This window comes from Condylura cristata, unplaced genomic scaffold (assembly GCF_000260355.1).
Source record: "Condylura cristata isolate star-nosed mole 26May11 unplaced genomic scaffold, ConCri1.0 scaffold00028, whole genome shotgun sequence".
NCBI classification, from domain to species: Eukaryota; Metazoa; Chordata; class Mammalia; order Eulipotyphla; family Talpidae; genus Condylura; species Condylura cristata.
Window position 1 is genome coordinate 27,630,619 of NW_004567129.1, and position 16,476 is coordinate 27,647,094.

Sequence of the window (16,476 nt, forward strand, 5' to 3'; positions counted from 1 at the left end):
AGAGCACCGGCCCCCACGCCAGGCAGGGAGAGGCGGGGTTCAAGGAGGGCGGGTTTGCTCAGACCCCCGCCCCGAGGCGTGAGCCGGGGCCAGTCGGGGCGGGGAAGGTGAGCCGCAGCAGCTCTCAGCCTCGGGCAGCAGCCGGTCCGGCAGGGGTCCTAGGAGAAGGTGGCCACCTCCATCCACTGGGCGAGAGGAGACGGGCTTGAGGCGGCGGTGAAGGCCCCGGCCGCCTGCCCGCACCGCCTGCCCCTCCGGCCGGCTCACCTGGCTGTGTGTCAGGCAGACCACCCCCTCGCCCCCGTCCAGGTGCTGGCTGAAGTGGCCTGCGCGGAGGGGCAGAGTGAGGGCCGCGCCCAGGCCCCGCGTGGGGGGCCGCCCCCCGCCCCCCTCCCCGTGCTGGAGCGGCACTCACGGAAGACGCAGGTGAGCTGGGCCGCGCAGGACACGAAGCGCTCGAAGTCCACGCGCAGGCGGCTGTCCCGGTAGCGGCTCGTGAGCGTCTGCGTCAGCTGGTTGTTCAGGTGGAAGCCTGGGGGGAGGCTGCCTCTGAGCCGCGCCCCCCTGAACCCTGCCTCCCCAGGGAAGATGCTGGGTGCCTCACGGGCCTGTCCCCACCACTCAGATCCAGCCACGCGCCGCCCCGCCCTCCCCCCGCCCCGCCACTCCTTCACTTCCTGGGGACTCAGTTTTCCCACCCGTCAAGTGGCCACTGCGGCAGCCCCGACCCCAGAAGATGGGGGCACGGTGTTCCCTGCGGAGCCCCCAGCACGGGACCTCGCCGGCCAGGGCTGTCCACCCTTCCCGTCCCACAGAGATCCTTCCTGCAGGCCCACTCGAAGGCAGCTCTTTGATACTTCAGTCAGGGCCTCCAGTGGCCGGAAATCATCTGGGATGATTCTCTCCACTTAGGCTATCAAAGCGGAAACTGGGTCCGGCTCAGGTCACAGCCGGCTCAGGGTGTCGGACAGACAGTTCTGGGGCTGTTACCACGGGCTTCCGCTGCCCCACACGGCCCGCCTCCGCCCCTGGTCACTGCGTCCCTCCACTCAACACACACACAGCAGGTGCCCAGACACTGCGGCTTCTCCGAGGTGCCACCTATGGCCTCCAGGTCAGGCCTCAGCCGGGTCCTGGGCCTCCCCCGGGCCACTCCCCTGACCATCGCCTGTTGTCTAGATGGGGGTGCAGAGCTGCTGTGCGGGGGCCTGAGGAAACCCCAGCCAGTGGGGGTGGGAGGGCCCGGGAAGGGGCTCAGGGCCCCTCAGCTGCCGGCTCTGGGTGTCCCATCTGAGAAAACTTAAGCGCCGCCTGCATCCACTCCCGTCAGCTCGGGGTCCTGTCTGGGGCCCCCAGGACTCCTGAGACCCCCTCACACCTCTCCCTCCTCCCTTGGGTCTTGCCGCCTCTGCACAAGATGTGCCCTCTGCCAGAGCCTTCCTCCTTGTCATTCACTCCTCCTCCAGGAAGCCCTCTGGGATACCCCCAGCAGCCAGCACTGGGCACCTCCTCTCAGCCCCCAGGGCTGACCACTTCAGTCTGTCCCTGGACTGGTAGTTGTGTGCTGTCAGCTGGGCCAGAGCAGCCTATTTCTCCTGCCAGCCCCCTGCCCTGAGACTGCTCCCTGATCCTGGGGCTCCAGAGCTTGCATCCCTGGTCCCCTCCCAGTCACAGTGCACCTCCCCCTCCCTGTCAGCTCCAGTCCCCAGGACTTGCCTCTCCCAGTTCCTCATGCTTTAAAGCATTTTCAAACACACAAGCGCTCAGGAGGCCTCACCAGCTTTTCCTCTCTGACCAGCCCTGCCCCCCAGCTTGGCTTCGTCCACACAGACCCCTGTCCTCAGCACGCCAGAGGCCTGTCCTCATTGCTGTCGCCGGGTCCCTGTGCCCTCGGCTCCTGCCGCACCAGCCTGCTCGGGGCACACACTCCCACCACAGGGCCTTTGCACGGCGGCTTCCTGTGCGGAAGGCTCTTCCCAGTCCCCCCAAGGCCTTCTAGGTCTCTGCCCAAATGCCACTCTCTGCCCCTGTCTCCTCTGTCTGGGCTTTTAATCTCCCTGGGGGTCTCCTGCTTGTGGCAGTGGCAAGGAGAGCCAGGGGACTGAGGGCGGGTCTGGGAGTTTCATGTCTGCCCCCAGCCCCCTCCAAATCAGGGCAAGTTGTTCTCAGACTTTCCCGACTGGCTTAGGGGCCCAAGAAAAACATTGCTGGGGTCCCACAGATGGAGCAGGGCGGCACCCCCGCTCCTGGGAAAGGCCTCTCCGCCAAAGCCTTTGGCTGCCTTTCTGGCACGCTGCACGGGCACTGGGGCTGCCTTCCCCGGTGCCTTCCCAGCCACCCCATGGGTTGGCCACCTTCCAGGGGGTAACAGAGGCTCCAGAGGAGGGACTCATGTGCCAGGGCAACCCAAGGAGTAAGTCAGTAGTTCAGGGATCCAGGACATTCCACCACGGTGGCCTCAGCCATCCGCCACCACGAGCCCACACCTCCCCACCCCCATCCTCCTGAGGGTCTCCAGTGGGCCCTTCAGCCCGTGTCAAGAGCGGACTGTAAGCTGCAGTGTGGGCCTATGGATGGACGCAGAGTGGGCCCCGGGAGGGGCTCCAAGAGGGTGCAGTAAGGGGGGCAGCGGCTCATGGTCCCCCGGGACCTCTGTCCACACCTGCCGCATTCAGGGCCAGCCTCAGCTCACAGGAGTTCATGGTTCCGGAGGCATCCTCGTCGAACTTGTCAAATGTGGCCTGGAGGGAGGTATGGGGCAGTCCTGGACCAGAGCGTCGCCCTCCACCTCTGAGCCGCTAGCGACTCGGGGGCCCCCAGCCAAATCCGCCCACGCGTGGTGGGTCCAGTTCCTCCTCCCCCGAGGCCTGGCCAGCCCACAGAGCACTGTCCCCCTCAAAGGTGCACCGGCCCACAGCTCACCTGCCACTTCAGGAGGTGGCCCCAGAGCTGCTGGAAGTGGTACAGGGCCAGGCTTCGCCCATGCTGAGGGTGTGGCATCCGGTTAGGTTCAAGGTCCCCAGAAGGGAGTCCCCAGTGCCCCACCCTCCTACCTAGGCTTGCGCCATCATACCCCAAAACACTGCAGCAGCTGCTCACAGGTCCTGAGCCCGATTTCTCTGGGAGTCCGGTTGGGGGACCTAGCTACAGGGGGAGAAGCCAGAAACCCAGACCCCGCCAATTCCTGCATGTTGGCTGTCATCCCCGTTGAGGGGGACTGCGGTCCCCCTCTTATAGGGGCTTAGAGAGCCAGGTTTCTGCTGGAACCAGCAGAGCCGGGATTTGAACTCGGGGAGCGCCACCCCCTGCCTTTCCCTGAGAGGCCCCGGGTGGCCGTGAACCCTGCTGGCGGACTCATGAGTGGGTAGCACCGCCTGGCTGAGCTCAGGCTCCCAACTCTGAGTCCCGCACCCTTGTGGATTAGCACGTGCCCTGTGGGGTCCCCTCTGGCCCCCGACTCACCAGGCTCCAGGATAATGCTTAGTAAGATATGGAGCTGAAAGGCACTGAGTTCCTCCTCCTGGTCAAGGACAGAGCCCTTGGTGAGGTGAGGCCGGCAGCTCACAGACAGCGCTGGGCCCCACGCCAGCAGCATGCTGGCTGTGCTGGGGGCAGGAACAGGGCCCGGACCCCAGAGCAGGCAGCTGTGGTGGGGAGGCAGCGACTGGGCTGCAGGACCCCGAGGCCAGCCCTCAAGTGAGTGACCCGCCTGGGGGAGGGCGGTTCAGAGGATGCTCCGGGATGCTTAAAAGCCAAACGGAGGCTATGAAGGGAGAGAGGTGGTCCTGGCCCAAGTTCAGGCAGCAAAGGCCCTGAGGCAGGCAAGAATTGTCAGCATTTTGAGAAATTAAGGTGATGGGGGGCTGGGGGTCATGTTAGCTACAGGAAAATGAGACCTCCAGGAAGAGAGGGGCCTGGACACTCAGCCCAGCTCCCCCTTGCTCACCTCTCCTGCCAGTTCCTGAAACAGATGCTCCAACCCCAGCTCCAACGGGGTGTAGGGGGCCTGCGGGGTGGGGGGAGTTTAGTCCTGAACTGGGGGAGTCCTCTCCTCTGGTGCTTCCCCCTCTTCCACCCCAGTAGCCCCTCACCACAAGGGCCTGCAGGTCAGCGCTGATCACGTCGTCAATCTCCCTGCAAGATGGAGGGGGAGGGGCTGGTCACCCCGGGCTGGGGCTGTGGAGCTGGCGGGGGCCTCTGCCGAGGAGTGGGGTAGGGGGGTGAAGGGGGCATGTCTAGGCAGTATCGTAACTCCCGGGGGTGTGGGGTTGCCAGCGGCAGGGGTGCAGGGGCCTGGGGGCACTGGCGGCGGGGCAAACCGGCCTACGGGTCCGGGGTCCCAGGGCTGCGCTGGGGGCAGGGCTCACACGGCGGTGTGGCTGCGCTCCGAGAAGATGCGCAGCGTGAAGTCGGCCTCGTCGCCCGGGCGGGTGGCGCTGGGCACCACCAGGTAGTGCCCCGGGGGCAGGCGGCAGCGCCGGGTCACGTCGCGGCGGGCGCAGAAGGGCGAGCGGTCGGCGCGCAGCAGCTTGGGCAAGAGCTCGCGGCTGCGCGGGGAGTCCCAGAGCTCCAGCAGCTGCGGCGGGCGGGGCGGGGTGACCGTGGCGCCCCACTTCCCTTACCCGACCCGCCAGCCCACCACACCCTTGCAAACCCTGGCCCGAACCCACGGATCCGCCCCTCACACTAACGGAGCCTCGGGGCCGCCCTGCCCCCCAGTACTGGATGTGGAGCCCCTGGGGTGGATTCAGGGATGCGGGGACCGTGGGTGCTGGTCCCATCCGAGACCCACCTCCTCTGGGATCTGCAGGGAGAAAGAGCAGGGGAGTCAGGGAGGCAGCCAGGCCACCCTGCTTTTCCTCCCTGCGGCACCCCACCCCAGCCCCTCCCTGATGTCTCCCCTATATGAACTCAAGTGCTCCTTGACCCCCCCCACCCTCAGCTCCCCACCCCTTTCTTTGACTCCTTTCTGTCTGACCCCTCTGCCCATCACAGACCCTCAGTCTCCCCCGCCCCCCCCCCACTTCCCCCCTCCTCTGCCTCTGTTCCACCGGGTCGGGGAGTTGGGGGGGCCCCACCTGGAACACGTTGAAGCCCACGGAGAGGTAAGTGAGGCCCTCGGCCCTCAGGCAGCGCCGGTTCCGCTGGATGAGTGACAGGAGGACCGTGCACTTGGGGACGCGGCCCCCTCTTCCCCCAGGTGGCCCCCAGGGCCCATCGTCCTCATCCTCCTCCTCATCAGGTTCCAGCAGGGTCAGCCGGAACTGGGGGTTGATCCAGAAGGTTTCTGGTATTGGGGAAAGAACTAGGGTTACCTGAACTGCCTCAGCCCCCCTTGCTCGCCGCTCAGAACCCCTCAAGGCCTCACCGGCACCAGGCTGGCTTCCGCCTGAGTTGAAGCCGCGCACCCAGCGGCCTTGAAAGGTGTGGATGTGCCAGCCACCTCCAGCCGGGCTGGGGCCCAGCACTTCCGGGCTCAGCGAGCAGATCTGGACGGTGTTGAAGTGGCGGAGGAAGTCCTGCAGCTCCATCCTGGACAGTGGCAGCGGTCAGCCCCAGCCCCGCCCCATCTCCCAAAAGCTCAAGCCCCAGGAGGGGCCCCCAAATCACAACGCTCCCTCGGTTCCTTGAGTATTGCCAGTAGCCCTCCAGTCCTCCAGTGATGCCACGTGTCCAGGCATGACCCCCCACATCAGAGCCCTCCAGGCTGCCCAGGTTCCTCGGGTCCTCAGAAATGCCCCCAAAGGGGTCCAGCTCCACAGACTCCCAAACAGTGTCAAACTGCCTTCAGTCTGCAAATGCCAGGCCCTCAGTTTCCAGCAAGGACCCTCCAGGCTCTCGGTACTGCCACATGCCCCCAGATGTCACCAAGCCTCCCTCCTCCCGCCCTCCGGGGGTTACTGTCCCTCCAGCCCACCCTAATATTGGTTCTCCCTCAGCTGCCCCAAACAGGACACGGCCCCCAGATACCACCTGTCAGGGTGGTTTCTCCCTGGAGGGGCCCACCCCATGAGCTTCTGCCCTGGCCCTTCATGCAGATTCACCCCGACCTGGCACCCCCCCACCCCCAGGTGTGGACAGGACCCCACTCACCAGAACTCGCCGTCCTCCTTTTTCACCAGCAGAGCTTCCCGCCACTCGGTGGGGAGCGCGTCCCAGCGTGAGCAGCTGAGGAGACTGGGGTGTGAGGGGTGGGCCGGATCCGCCCCACTCCCACCCCCGCCCCAGACCCATCTCACCTGTCGCTCCAGGGCCCGCTCCACTCCACTCGGCCCCATGGGTTCCGCAGCCGCAGCAGCCGCACCTTGCTAAAGCCCAGGAACAACTGAGGGCGGCCAGTGAGTGGGCACGGAGCCCGGCCCCTCCCCCGCAGCCGCCCGAGAGGGTGCCCACCTTGTGCGTGCCCGTGACGGAGTACGCGTGTCCCTTCACCAGCCCCTCTTCTGTACGGTACTCGCCCCGATCGCTCTGGGTGGAAGAGAGAGGGGTGGCAGGCCACCGAGGGGCACCCGAAGGGGGCTGCACCTCTGTCCCCCACCCTGGGTCTCCTGCACCAAAGCAGGGGTCAAGCAGAGCACCAGGTTCAGGCTTCAGGGAGGGTAGCGGGCTGATGAGTGAGGGAGAGGGTGCAGCTGCAGATAGGACAAAATAGACAGAAAGGGCAGAGTTGAGAGAGCCGAGGTGAGATACGGACAGAAAGCAGACGACAGTCTGACTGAGTTGAGTCAGAGTTAGTGTGTGACTGCAGCACAGTTGAACATACAATGCAAGCTGAGTCTTTTTTTAACCACACCTCGCCCCTCACCCCTTGCTGGCCTCTCCTAGGTGGGAGGTACCTGCAGTTGGGGGGGGCCTTATTGTGCCCATGAGGGGCAAGTATGCCTGAGAGTGAGGCTAAACCGGAATAGAAAAACCCACTGGCAACATCCTCTGAGCACCTGGATCCAGCGGTGCCTGAAGCTGGTGATTTATGACAGCAAGTAAATTTCCTCTTTCCTTGCTGGGGTTTGATTAGTGAGAGCATAAGCCAACAGGAGAGCGGAGGAGCACACAGGGCCCTGCCCCCTCAGCCCTGCTGTGCTTTCCCGTGGGGGTCTCCACGGGAGTCTGACTCTCACCAGTGCAGTGGCACCCACAAGAGACTCCTTGAGTAGGGCATGGCGCAGGATGGTGAAGAGGCCGGGGGTGTCTTGCCCCCTCAGGTAGAGCACCTCGCCCACACCCCCCGTGAAGTCCACGAAGGCCTCGTTCATGTGGCCACCTTGCATCACTTCATAGGAGCCGTGCAGCCTGAGGGAGAGCAGCCAGGCGGGAGGGTCTGAGGTGTGTGCAAGCAGCTCGGACAACCCCTGAGATGTGGGGTGAGGGCCCTGTCTCTGGGGTCCCAGGGACCACCCCTGGAAATTTCAGACTCTGAAGGTGGAGGTCGATGGCACTCTCTGCAAGCCCTTGGAGACGGGGCCCATGACCTAGGGTCTGGGGAGGGCAGTGTGAGAAGCCTGGGTGTGTCTGAAACGGTGCTTCTCAGGAGGTGGCTTCTCGGGGGCAACCTTGCTCTGTCAGGGACTCCAGAGGAAAGATAAAGTTTGGAGGGTCTTGGGGATTACATCCAAGACTCTGCGGGCGCTTTGGGTTTCTTGTGGGTCAGGAGAAATTGACTACAATTATAGGGTCCCAAGGAGATAATGTTAGCTTTGGTGACTCCGGGGCCTGGTGTGTGAGGTTTCAGTCTCCTGGAGAGTTCTGGGCATCTGGGAGTGTCTCTAGGAATGTGGATGGGGGCGTTGTTCATGATTGGGAGGGATGGGGTGACGTTAGGGTCCTGGGGGCTGTGGCTTGGCCTGGGGTCCTTGGCAAGGCGTCTGTAGGAGACCCGCGGTCACCTTTGGCTTGGGGCCTGCTGGCCGGGGGCTCAGGTCCTTACTTGGCGTAGGCCTTTTCTAGGAGCGGGGCCCAGAACTCGTTCCGCTGCTCCGAGCGCACGAACATCAGCTTCCCATCCCGCACCGGCAGCCTGTCGTCCACCACGACGTCAATCCAGCGGCCAAACTGCCAGAGCTGGCCAGGCGAGGGGCAGGGCTGGGGCTCAGCTTCCAGCCCTGACCCTGCCCTGACCCCGCACCTGCGCCAGTCCCAGAGTCCAGGGATGGCATGTCCCGAGGACAAGACACATCTGGGTCACTGTGGGGGAAACCGAGGCATGAACAAAGGACTCGAGCTTTACCTGGAAATGGAAGACACCTGCGTAGCCTTCTTGGAAACCCTGTCCAGGGGGGACCACCCGGTACAGGAGTCGGGGGTACAGAGTGAGGGAGGCGGCGGCCGCAAGCAACCAGCAGTTACCTGGGAGGAAAGGCTAGGGTTGGGCAAGGACGGAAAGAGGGAGACTGAGACAGGGAAGAAGAGACATGGGGGGCGGGGGGGCCTAGGGGCAGGGAAGCGGGGAGGTGGAGGGCGGAGCTGAGGGGCCGGGCTGCGAGGACGGCTGGGTCTGAGGAGTCTGGGGGGGTCGCAGTCTCACCCAGTCTCCCCTGGCACACGTCTGTTCGGCTCATGTCCTCACAGATGAACTGGGGCTCGGTGCAAAACTCCTGGGGGCGACGGGGGAGCGCAGGCCTCAGTCCAGGAAAGGGGGCAAAGGAGCGAGCTGGGAGGTCAGACGCTGCCCCCAGTAATGAGCGCCTCCGACCGTACAAGGCTTGTAAAGCTGCGGGCAGGCTTGCTTCCTGGGGCTCCCTGGCCTCCCCGGCCTCCCTGGGCCCAGGATGGCTGAGCTGCTCAGAGCCCACCTCACCACAGCCCTCCTCCCTCAGACTCAGCCCTCAGCCCCTTCCTCCTTCAGACCCAGAGCCCAGCCCCCCCCACGTCACCCCCCTCCTTCCTCAGACCTAGGAACCTGCTCTCCAGCTCTCTCTTCCCACAAACCTAGTCCCTCAGCACCCCTCAGACCCAGCCCCCCAGCCCCCAGCCCCACTTTACATGGGGCCTCATCCATTTCACCCCTTTGGCCTTCTCTGAGTCTGGTCCCAGCAAGTCATAGCCAAGGGCGTCAGGACCAGCGGGGAAGTAGGGGTCTCGGAACAGGATCCCCTCACTCAGGCAGGCTGCTCGGATTGCTTCGTAGCTCTGGCCCCGAAAGAGTTTCGGGCCCCTGGCTTCAGGCCCTGCCTCCTCGTTCACCAGCTGGATGATGACCCTCCCGCTGCCACACGCCATCTGGACTCCGGGGCTGGCGGGTGGCCCCGGGCCCTTTAACCTCCTGAGTCACGGGGGCGGGGCCTCCCGGCCAGCCGAGTCCCGATGGGGGTCTTTAGGCAGCCAGGAGCCTTCCCTCGTTAATACTAATTGATGGTTTGGGGTGCCGGGGAGCAGGACGCCTCTTCAGTGGTTTCCTCCCCAGGGCGTGGGGCCTTCAGTTGTGGCCAGAGTAGCACCTTAATGGGCTTGGCCAGCAGCAGGAGGAAAGGTGGGCAGAGCCAGGAGCACCAGGCTGCTGTGGGAGTGCCTAGAAGGAGGTCAGCGGGGGGAGGGGCGGCCTCTGTGTCCTCTCCTCTCTGCATCTTGGAGCTGTCTTGTGCCCGTCAGCCTGCCTCACTGTCCTGCCCATCTCTTGTCCTTGAAACTCCTCCCTCACGCCCAGGTGGGCCTTCCACTCGGGTGAGGGGGCCCTGGCCGCCCCTCGATACTGTAGCACCCTCTGGCACCTTTCCATTTGAGGGGGCCAATAAATGTCCGAGCCGGCCTGCAGCCGCTACAAGGGGCTTGTCAAACAGATTCTCTCCCTGTAGAATTGTCTCCCCTCCCCCGCAGTGTGAGGCAGGTGACAATACTTACCCACAGGTGCCAGGTTGGGAGCCAGAGGGCCTGGTGGCCTTGTCCCTTGGAACTGTGCGTGGGCCAGTGGCTGGACCTCCGTGCCTGCGTCTGCTGTCCCGGCAGCGGAGGCTCAAAGGCCCACACAGGCAGGTTAGGGTCAGCCCCAAGGTCCCCCCACCGCCACCTGTGGCCTCTGTGTCTTCCCCGGTACCCCCTGCACCCTACTGTGTTCTCCACATCCCCACCCCGCGAGGTCATAGCCCTCTCCCTTTATTTGCCCCAAAGTACCACTAATAGTGGGAGGGAACTTTTAATAAAAACTGATTGACATCTGGCAGGGAGGTGAACAGGTCACGTGGCCATGTATCGGAGGCTTCAGGCCGCTGGTCAGCAGGCCCCTCTGACCTCCATGTGGGGGAGCTCTGGCCACACATCCCCACAGGAGCGGTCCCCTTGATGGTCACGCCCCACATCACCCCTTTTATATCCAGGGTCCCACTGGCCCTTCCCAGCCCAAAGTAACTGGAGCTTTGTGAGTCCAGTATTCCCTACTTCTTTTTCTGGAATCAGCGCCCCCCATTGTGTTTTGGGAGTCCACGGTCCCTCAGGGCTCCGGAAGGGGTGGCTCCTCCCACTAATTCCAGACAGGTGCGTCTGACTGGGATCAGCCAATAGGAGCGTCGCAACCTCTGGCCACGCCCCACACTTGAGCGGGATTTCTCTTTCTCTGGGGCGCAAGGCTGGGGTGCTGCGATTCCGGGGTGGCCAGTCTCTTTCTTGGCCACAGTGTCAGGAGACCCTGCCCGAGAATGTGGACAAGCAGAATGAAGCAAAATCAGGAGGTGTGGAGAAGGACAAGACGGCTAGAAGCTTCTAGTCCTCAATTTGCATGTACGAAAGGGGCCCCATAATTCTGTTAGAGTAGCAGCCTAAGGAACCCTTCCCAATTCAGTTGGCATGATTTCTGCCACCAGGTACCAAGCCCGAATGTCTAGGACATCAGTCCCCCACAAAGTATGGGGTCCCACACAGTCGTGGAGTAAGGGACAGGTTACCAGCTTGGTCTGTCTCCACCCTGCCGAGTGTTGCTGAACTCAAGCCATCAAAGCAAAGTTCCTGCCTTAAATGCTATCCAGGGAGCCAAAAGACCCCTACGCCAGGGGGCAGCAGGTGTCTGTTACGCTCCAAACAGCAAATGCTTGCTGGACACCAAGGGCTTCCTGTGGTGGCCACCAGCCCTGTTCTAGTACTTCACACATAGGGTCACGATTGGGCCTCACCTGAACCTTGAGGGAGGGGTCTCAGCAACAGCTGCTATATAGCTAAATACCACAGACTGAGGGGTGCAGTGGGGTGAGAAGGGCCTAAACAGCAAGCGCCTATTTCTCAAGTGCTGGAGTCTGAGATTGGGGTGCTAGCATCCCCAAGTTCTGGTGAGAGCTGACTTCTAAGCTTATGGATGGCAGCTTTTTCTGTGTATCCTGCTATTGTGGGAGGTGGAGTGAGGGGGACAAAGAAAACTCTGGTGTGTCTTCCTCTTATAAAGGCACTAACCTCATCACAGGGACGCCACTCATGGTTTCACCTAAAACGATTTCACAAAGATACTGGGAATTCATGCTTCAAACTATGGATTTTCTTTTGGAGCACTGGAGACCCAAGCATTCATTCTGCAAGAAGATGTAAATGACCCCATTTTACAGGTAAGGAAACTGAAGGTCACAGAGAAGTGGCCTGCTTTGCCCAGGCTCTTGTGGGCTGCTTTACTGATTCTGTTGCTACCTCTCAAGGGGTTAGGATTCAGAATATAGAAATAGTTTAAGTAAACAACAGTTGACTCACTAGAATGTGGGCAAAAGACATGAATAAACTATAACAGAATTAGTGGCCAATAAGCATATGAAAACAAGCTCAGCTCAGCAAAAGAAGGCTGTGTGAATAGCATTGTATCCAGGAGATTCAGAAAGTCTGCAAATGCCAAGTGTTGGCAGAGAGGTGGGGCGACAGAAGAGCTGATGGAGTGGTGGAACTTTGGAAGGCTAGGGGGCATTGCTCAGTAAATGCCTACCCCATGACTCAGCCCTTCCCCTCCCAGGTCTGTTTAACCTAAAAACATGTAGGTACCTGTGTTCCAGGAGACACGTGCAAAAATGTCCAAAGCAGCTGGGCTTGTGATAGTAAAACACAGACAATTCAAATAGCTGTTGTCAACAAAATGAGCAGCAGTTCTATATTCATTCACGGGAAGGTGACCCAGATAACTGGGTGAACTGCAGCGCTGATGTGGTTGAATTTTAGAAACAGGATGTTGAGTAAAAGAAGAAACCCAGAAGAATGTCCCTATGATGCTGCTCTGGAGAAGTGCATTGTTTATTTTAGAAAATACAAAACATAAAAGTAGGTAGAATAGTTGGGTGTACCCCACATCCCCAGCACCCAGCTCTCCGAGTAGCTGTGAACTCAGACAGGTTCAGCCTCACACCCCGCCCCACCCTTCTGGGGTAATTTTGAAGCAAATTCCAAACATCATCTCTTCAGTAAACATTTCAAAACATTCCTCTAAAAAACAAAAGCTGCCCAGTCATAACCTGAAAAGCATTGTCATGCCAAGGAAATGAATCATGTCCTTAAAGTTATCTGGTTGATACCTACTTTTTCGAGGGTCTCATAAATGCCATCAAATTTTAGATTTTACTTGAATCAGGAACCAAGAGGGTAGGCTTGCTGCCATTGATTGATATGCCCCCCCTTTTATTTAAGATTTATTTATTTATGAATGCAAGATCTAGGGTGTATAGGCCAGAGGTGTGGGCAAGGGTGAGAGGGTTCACCCGAGAGAGAGTGGAGAGCACAACAGGCAGAGCTACTGAATCCACTGCTGGGGGGAGCAGCGGGGAGACAGGAGAGGTCCGATGCGCCATGTTGTTCAGCTCCCAGGTGGGGATGGAACTCGTGCTGCAGCGGCTGGTGACAGCTCGATAGCGCTGAAATTTAACCCCTAGAGCCACCAGGGAGGCCCTCGCTATGTGTCATAAATCCCTTTTTTCCATCCTTTATTCAGTTTGGGGGGAGGGGAGGAGTTTGTTCTTGTCGTCCCCTGCACAAGTTTTTGCTGAGGATGCGACCATCTGTCCTGGAGTCGCCCAGGGCGCGCCCCCTAGCGGTGCTGAGCCCGCGCCTCCGTCTCCTATGAATGGACATTTCCCTCAGGATGCTTCAACAGGGGCTGGCCCACATTTTGGGCGAGATGACACCCCCTAGATCTCTGCATCTGGGATGTTAGGAGCAGGAGCTCACTGCCTACCCCCAAGGGTGGGATTACGCCCCGATGGTGTTCTAACGCGCAGTGGCTGGCTCTCAAGGGGCACCTCCCCTTACCCGCCCTTGCTTGTCCTGAGGTTCCTAAGAGAAAGGCTGGAGGACCCCTTGGCTAGTTTCATTTTGACCACTGCCCGCGTTGGCTGTTTATGAAGTGTCTGTGTGTGTGTTGGAATTCCTTTCGCCAATTCTTGCAACATGACCCAGCAGGGAGGTTGTCTGGGGAAGGCCGTTGCCTCCAGTTCTCAGCAGAGCCGAAGCCTGAATACGATTCATTTGGCTTGGGCCGAGTCACATCCGGAGTGACTGAGCCGGAAGGTGAAGCCCCTGAGAGGGAGCTGAGCCTGGCCAGCCCGGACCGGCCGGAAACAGGCACACTGGGAGGATGAAGGGCAGGAAGGCACAAAAACAGCCCCCTAACCTGTTCCGTGAGTCCGATGAAGTGCCAGGAAGCTGTCCTAGGAGCTCTGCGCTCACCTTCATAAAGGGTTCACTCGAGGTGAACTTGACCACATCTTGGGGTCCTATACAGTTAGCCTGCAGCTGCAGTGGCTGCTCACCCAGAACTCCTGCTCTGGGGTGAAAGCAGAAGGCTCGCTGGTCTCATACATGGTTCAAACAAGGGTGGGAAATGTCAAAAATACTCTGGCTGGCATGGCACACTACCAACTTCACAAAAACAGCCCATGCTAACCCCCCGCCATGCTCATGAGGAAACCTGTCTCGAACATTCATCAGGCTAATGAATAAAGTCTGGTGTTTCTCAGTGATGAATAACTGAAGCTTTTGTAGTAATTGCCTCCTTGGCTTTTTTTTTTTTTAAAGTTTATTTTTACATTATTTTGCACATTTTTTTTTCATCTCAATTGTAATCCCCACGGGTTTCCCATCACCAAATCACCCCTGTGCCACCACCATAGTCCCGTGCATTTCCCTCCCTTCCCCTCCACCCCCGTTTTTGATCCCATTCCCCACTCCACCCCCACAAAATGTCTCTGGTATATGGTTGTTCATTATTTTTGTTATTTTCTCGCCCTCCTTGGCTTTTTTAAAGATTTATTTTTATTTATTTCTGCACACAAGAGCTGGGGCACAGGCCAGAGGTATGGAGGGTGAAAGGATTCACCAGAGACAGAATGGGGGGCAGAACAGGCAGATGGATGAAGTACACTGCTGAGGGGAGCAGTGGGCGGGCGAGATAGAAGAGATCCGCTATGCCATGTGGGTCAGCTCCCTGGTGAACTCCTACTGCAATGAGAGACTGATAGTGCTGAGACCTAACCCTTTGTGCCACCAAGGAGGCCCCAGTGAAATATTTTAAAAGAGAAAATATAATCCATTTGGTGATGTCAAAAAACAGGGAAATGCAGGGAATCATTTTTAAAAGACCAGCATGAAACAGTGATGGAAGGAAAGCCAATTATGGCCACATTATGTGCCGGTGTGAAACTTGTCAGGGTAAGGCAACAAAATTCAACTTCATGAAATATGCACCAAAACCCTCTGAAAGTAAAACCCAGAAAGATTTAAAATGAAAACAAAGTAGATACCAAGCAAATTTAATAACTATTGCGAAAACAGAATTTAAGGGGTACAGCATGATTTTGGATAAAGGGGTATCTTTATACCAACAAAGTGGAGAACTTATAATGAACAGGTAGGTGTTCTGATCATTTGTTCTATTAGAAACACAAGGGAAAACGCACAGAAGCATTATGGTAGTGGGTAATTTTAAATGGTCATTACCAGTCTTCAAGATAACAAGCACAAAAAACATAGAGGCTTTTAATAATTTAATCAATAAGGCTAACTTAATAGCTATTTATATTCATACACACATATATACTCACTTTCAAGCATCCATTAACCATTTACAAAATCTCAATAAAAAATGTTTGACAAGGATTTATTAAAGGATAAATTATACAAGGATACATCTTTATTACAATCAGGGAAAGATTATGATTATTATCACTATTATTGGATACTATGGAAATTTTAGATACTGTGATAAGATTAACATTCAGAATTGAAGGAAAGGTTAATAAGAGTTTCCCAGAGGGGCCTCCCTGGTGGCTAGGGGTTAAGTCTCAGCACTGTCACCTCTACAGCCTGAGTTCCATCCCCGGCCAGGGAACTGAACCACATGGCACAGCAGACCTCTCCTGTCTCGGGGATGCTCCCCTCTGCAGTGGATTTCAGTGGATCTGCCTGTTCTGCTCCCCACTCTGTCCCTGGTGAGTCTTCTCACCCCTGCACCTCTGGCCTACACCCCAGTTCTTGTGTGTGTAAATAAGAATAAACCTTTTTTTAAAAATAAAAGTATTACCAACCAAGACAAAATACACACATAGGATGTTATAGCTGCATCTCATGGAGACCACAAGGCAAAATCTTACAATAAATCCACAAGAGAAAAGGGAAAAGGTAGCTAAAGACGCCACAAAGAAAAGCCACCAGACCTCAAAAGAAGAAAGAGGACAGAGGCGAACCCCCAAAAGGCTAGAAAACCACAAAAGGACCATAAGCGATTACTATGAAAAACTGTGCCAATAAATGTAATAATCTAGAAGTGAATCCATATTTGGAATTACAAACCTCCCAGGACTGATTCAAGAAAAAGTTAGAGAACTTGAACAGAGCCCTGGCAACTACGGAAACTGAAGCCGTTTCCCAAGTAACAACATTCCAGGACCTGCCGGCCTGACTAGTGAATTCTACAAACTTTCAAAGAAGAACGAATGCCGTCTGGCTTCACAAAACTCTCGCCAACTAATTGAGGAACATGGGGTACTTCTGGACACATTTTACGAAGTCAGCAATGCCCTGATAAGAAAAACAGAGGAGAAAACTACAAAAAAAAAAAAAAAGGAAAAAAAGAAAGTGACGAACCAGTATCTCTGAGAAACAGGTGCAGAAATACCGGGTCGACCTTCTCCCGCCAAATCCGGGCGTCTGCGGGCGCCCAGCACCGAGGGCAAAGACCACGACGTCCTCCGGCCACCAGAGGGCGACGTGCGACCGGCTCCGGGCGGCTCCGGGCGGGGGCGCCTCTCCCGGGCGGGGGCGCCTCTCCCGGGCGGGGACTTCCCCTGCGCCTGGGACCCCAGCGGGAGCAGAGCCGGGGCGCTGCCGCCCCGCGGGGCTCCACCGGGGGCGCCCGTCTGGTCCGGCTCCCCTCACCACCCCAGTAATTAAGTGGCCACGCGCCCCCCCTCAGCCCCATCGCTCCAGACACCTGCGGCGTGACCCCGGCGTCCCCCCGCTTCCTCAGGACCGCTCAGGTAGGACGGGGTCTCGGGGCCGCGGGGTAGCCGCGCGGCAGGAGAGTGGGAGTCGGTC

General features: G+C 58.6%; 1 protein-coding gene across 1 annotated transcript; it reads right to left on the reverse strand.

Annotated features, from left to right (window-relative positions):
* Positions 1-125: 125 nt before the first annotated feature.
* On the reverse strand, positions 126-9,216 carry CAPN12 (calpain 12). The gene is made up of 21 exons (XM_004690598.2): positions 8,980-9,216; positions 8,522-8,591; positions 8,225-8,343; positions 7,925-8,058; positions 7,119-7,290; positions 6,394-6,468; positions 6,240-6,325; positions 6,094-6,168; positions 5,369-5,532; positions 5,079-5,287; positions 4,793-4,804; positions 4,368-4,576; positions 4,092-4,134; positions 3,947-4,006; positions 3,463-3,520; positions 3,074-3,144; positions 2,923-2,985; positions 2,663-2,741; positions 416-532; positions 268-326; positions 126-185 (listed from the first exon to the last, which is right to left on the reverse strand). The coding sequence occupies exons 1-21, from the start codon at positions 9,214-9,216 to the stop codon at positions 159-161; spliced, it is 2,139 nt and encodes a 712-aa protein (XP_004690655.1). The 3' UTR covers positions 126-158.
* Positions 9,217-16,476: the final 7,260 nt, after the last annotated feature.

Coding starts and splice junctions, on each gene's coding strand:
- CAPN12 (XM_004690598.2), bottom strand. CDS start 9,216: ATGGCGTGTGGCAGCGGGAGGGTCATCATCCAGCTGGTGAACGAGGAG. Junction 2,986..3,073: donor AGCTGCTGCAGTGTTTTGGG/GTATGATGGCGC, acceptor CCACACCCTCAG/CATGGGCGAAGCCTGGCCCT. Junction 533..2,662: donor GCTGGCCCTGAATGCGGCAG/GTGTGGACAGAG, acceptor GCCTCCCCCCAG/GCTTCCACCTGAACAACCAG.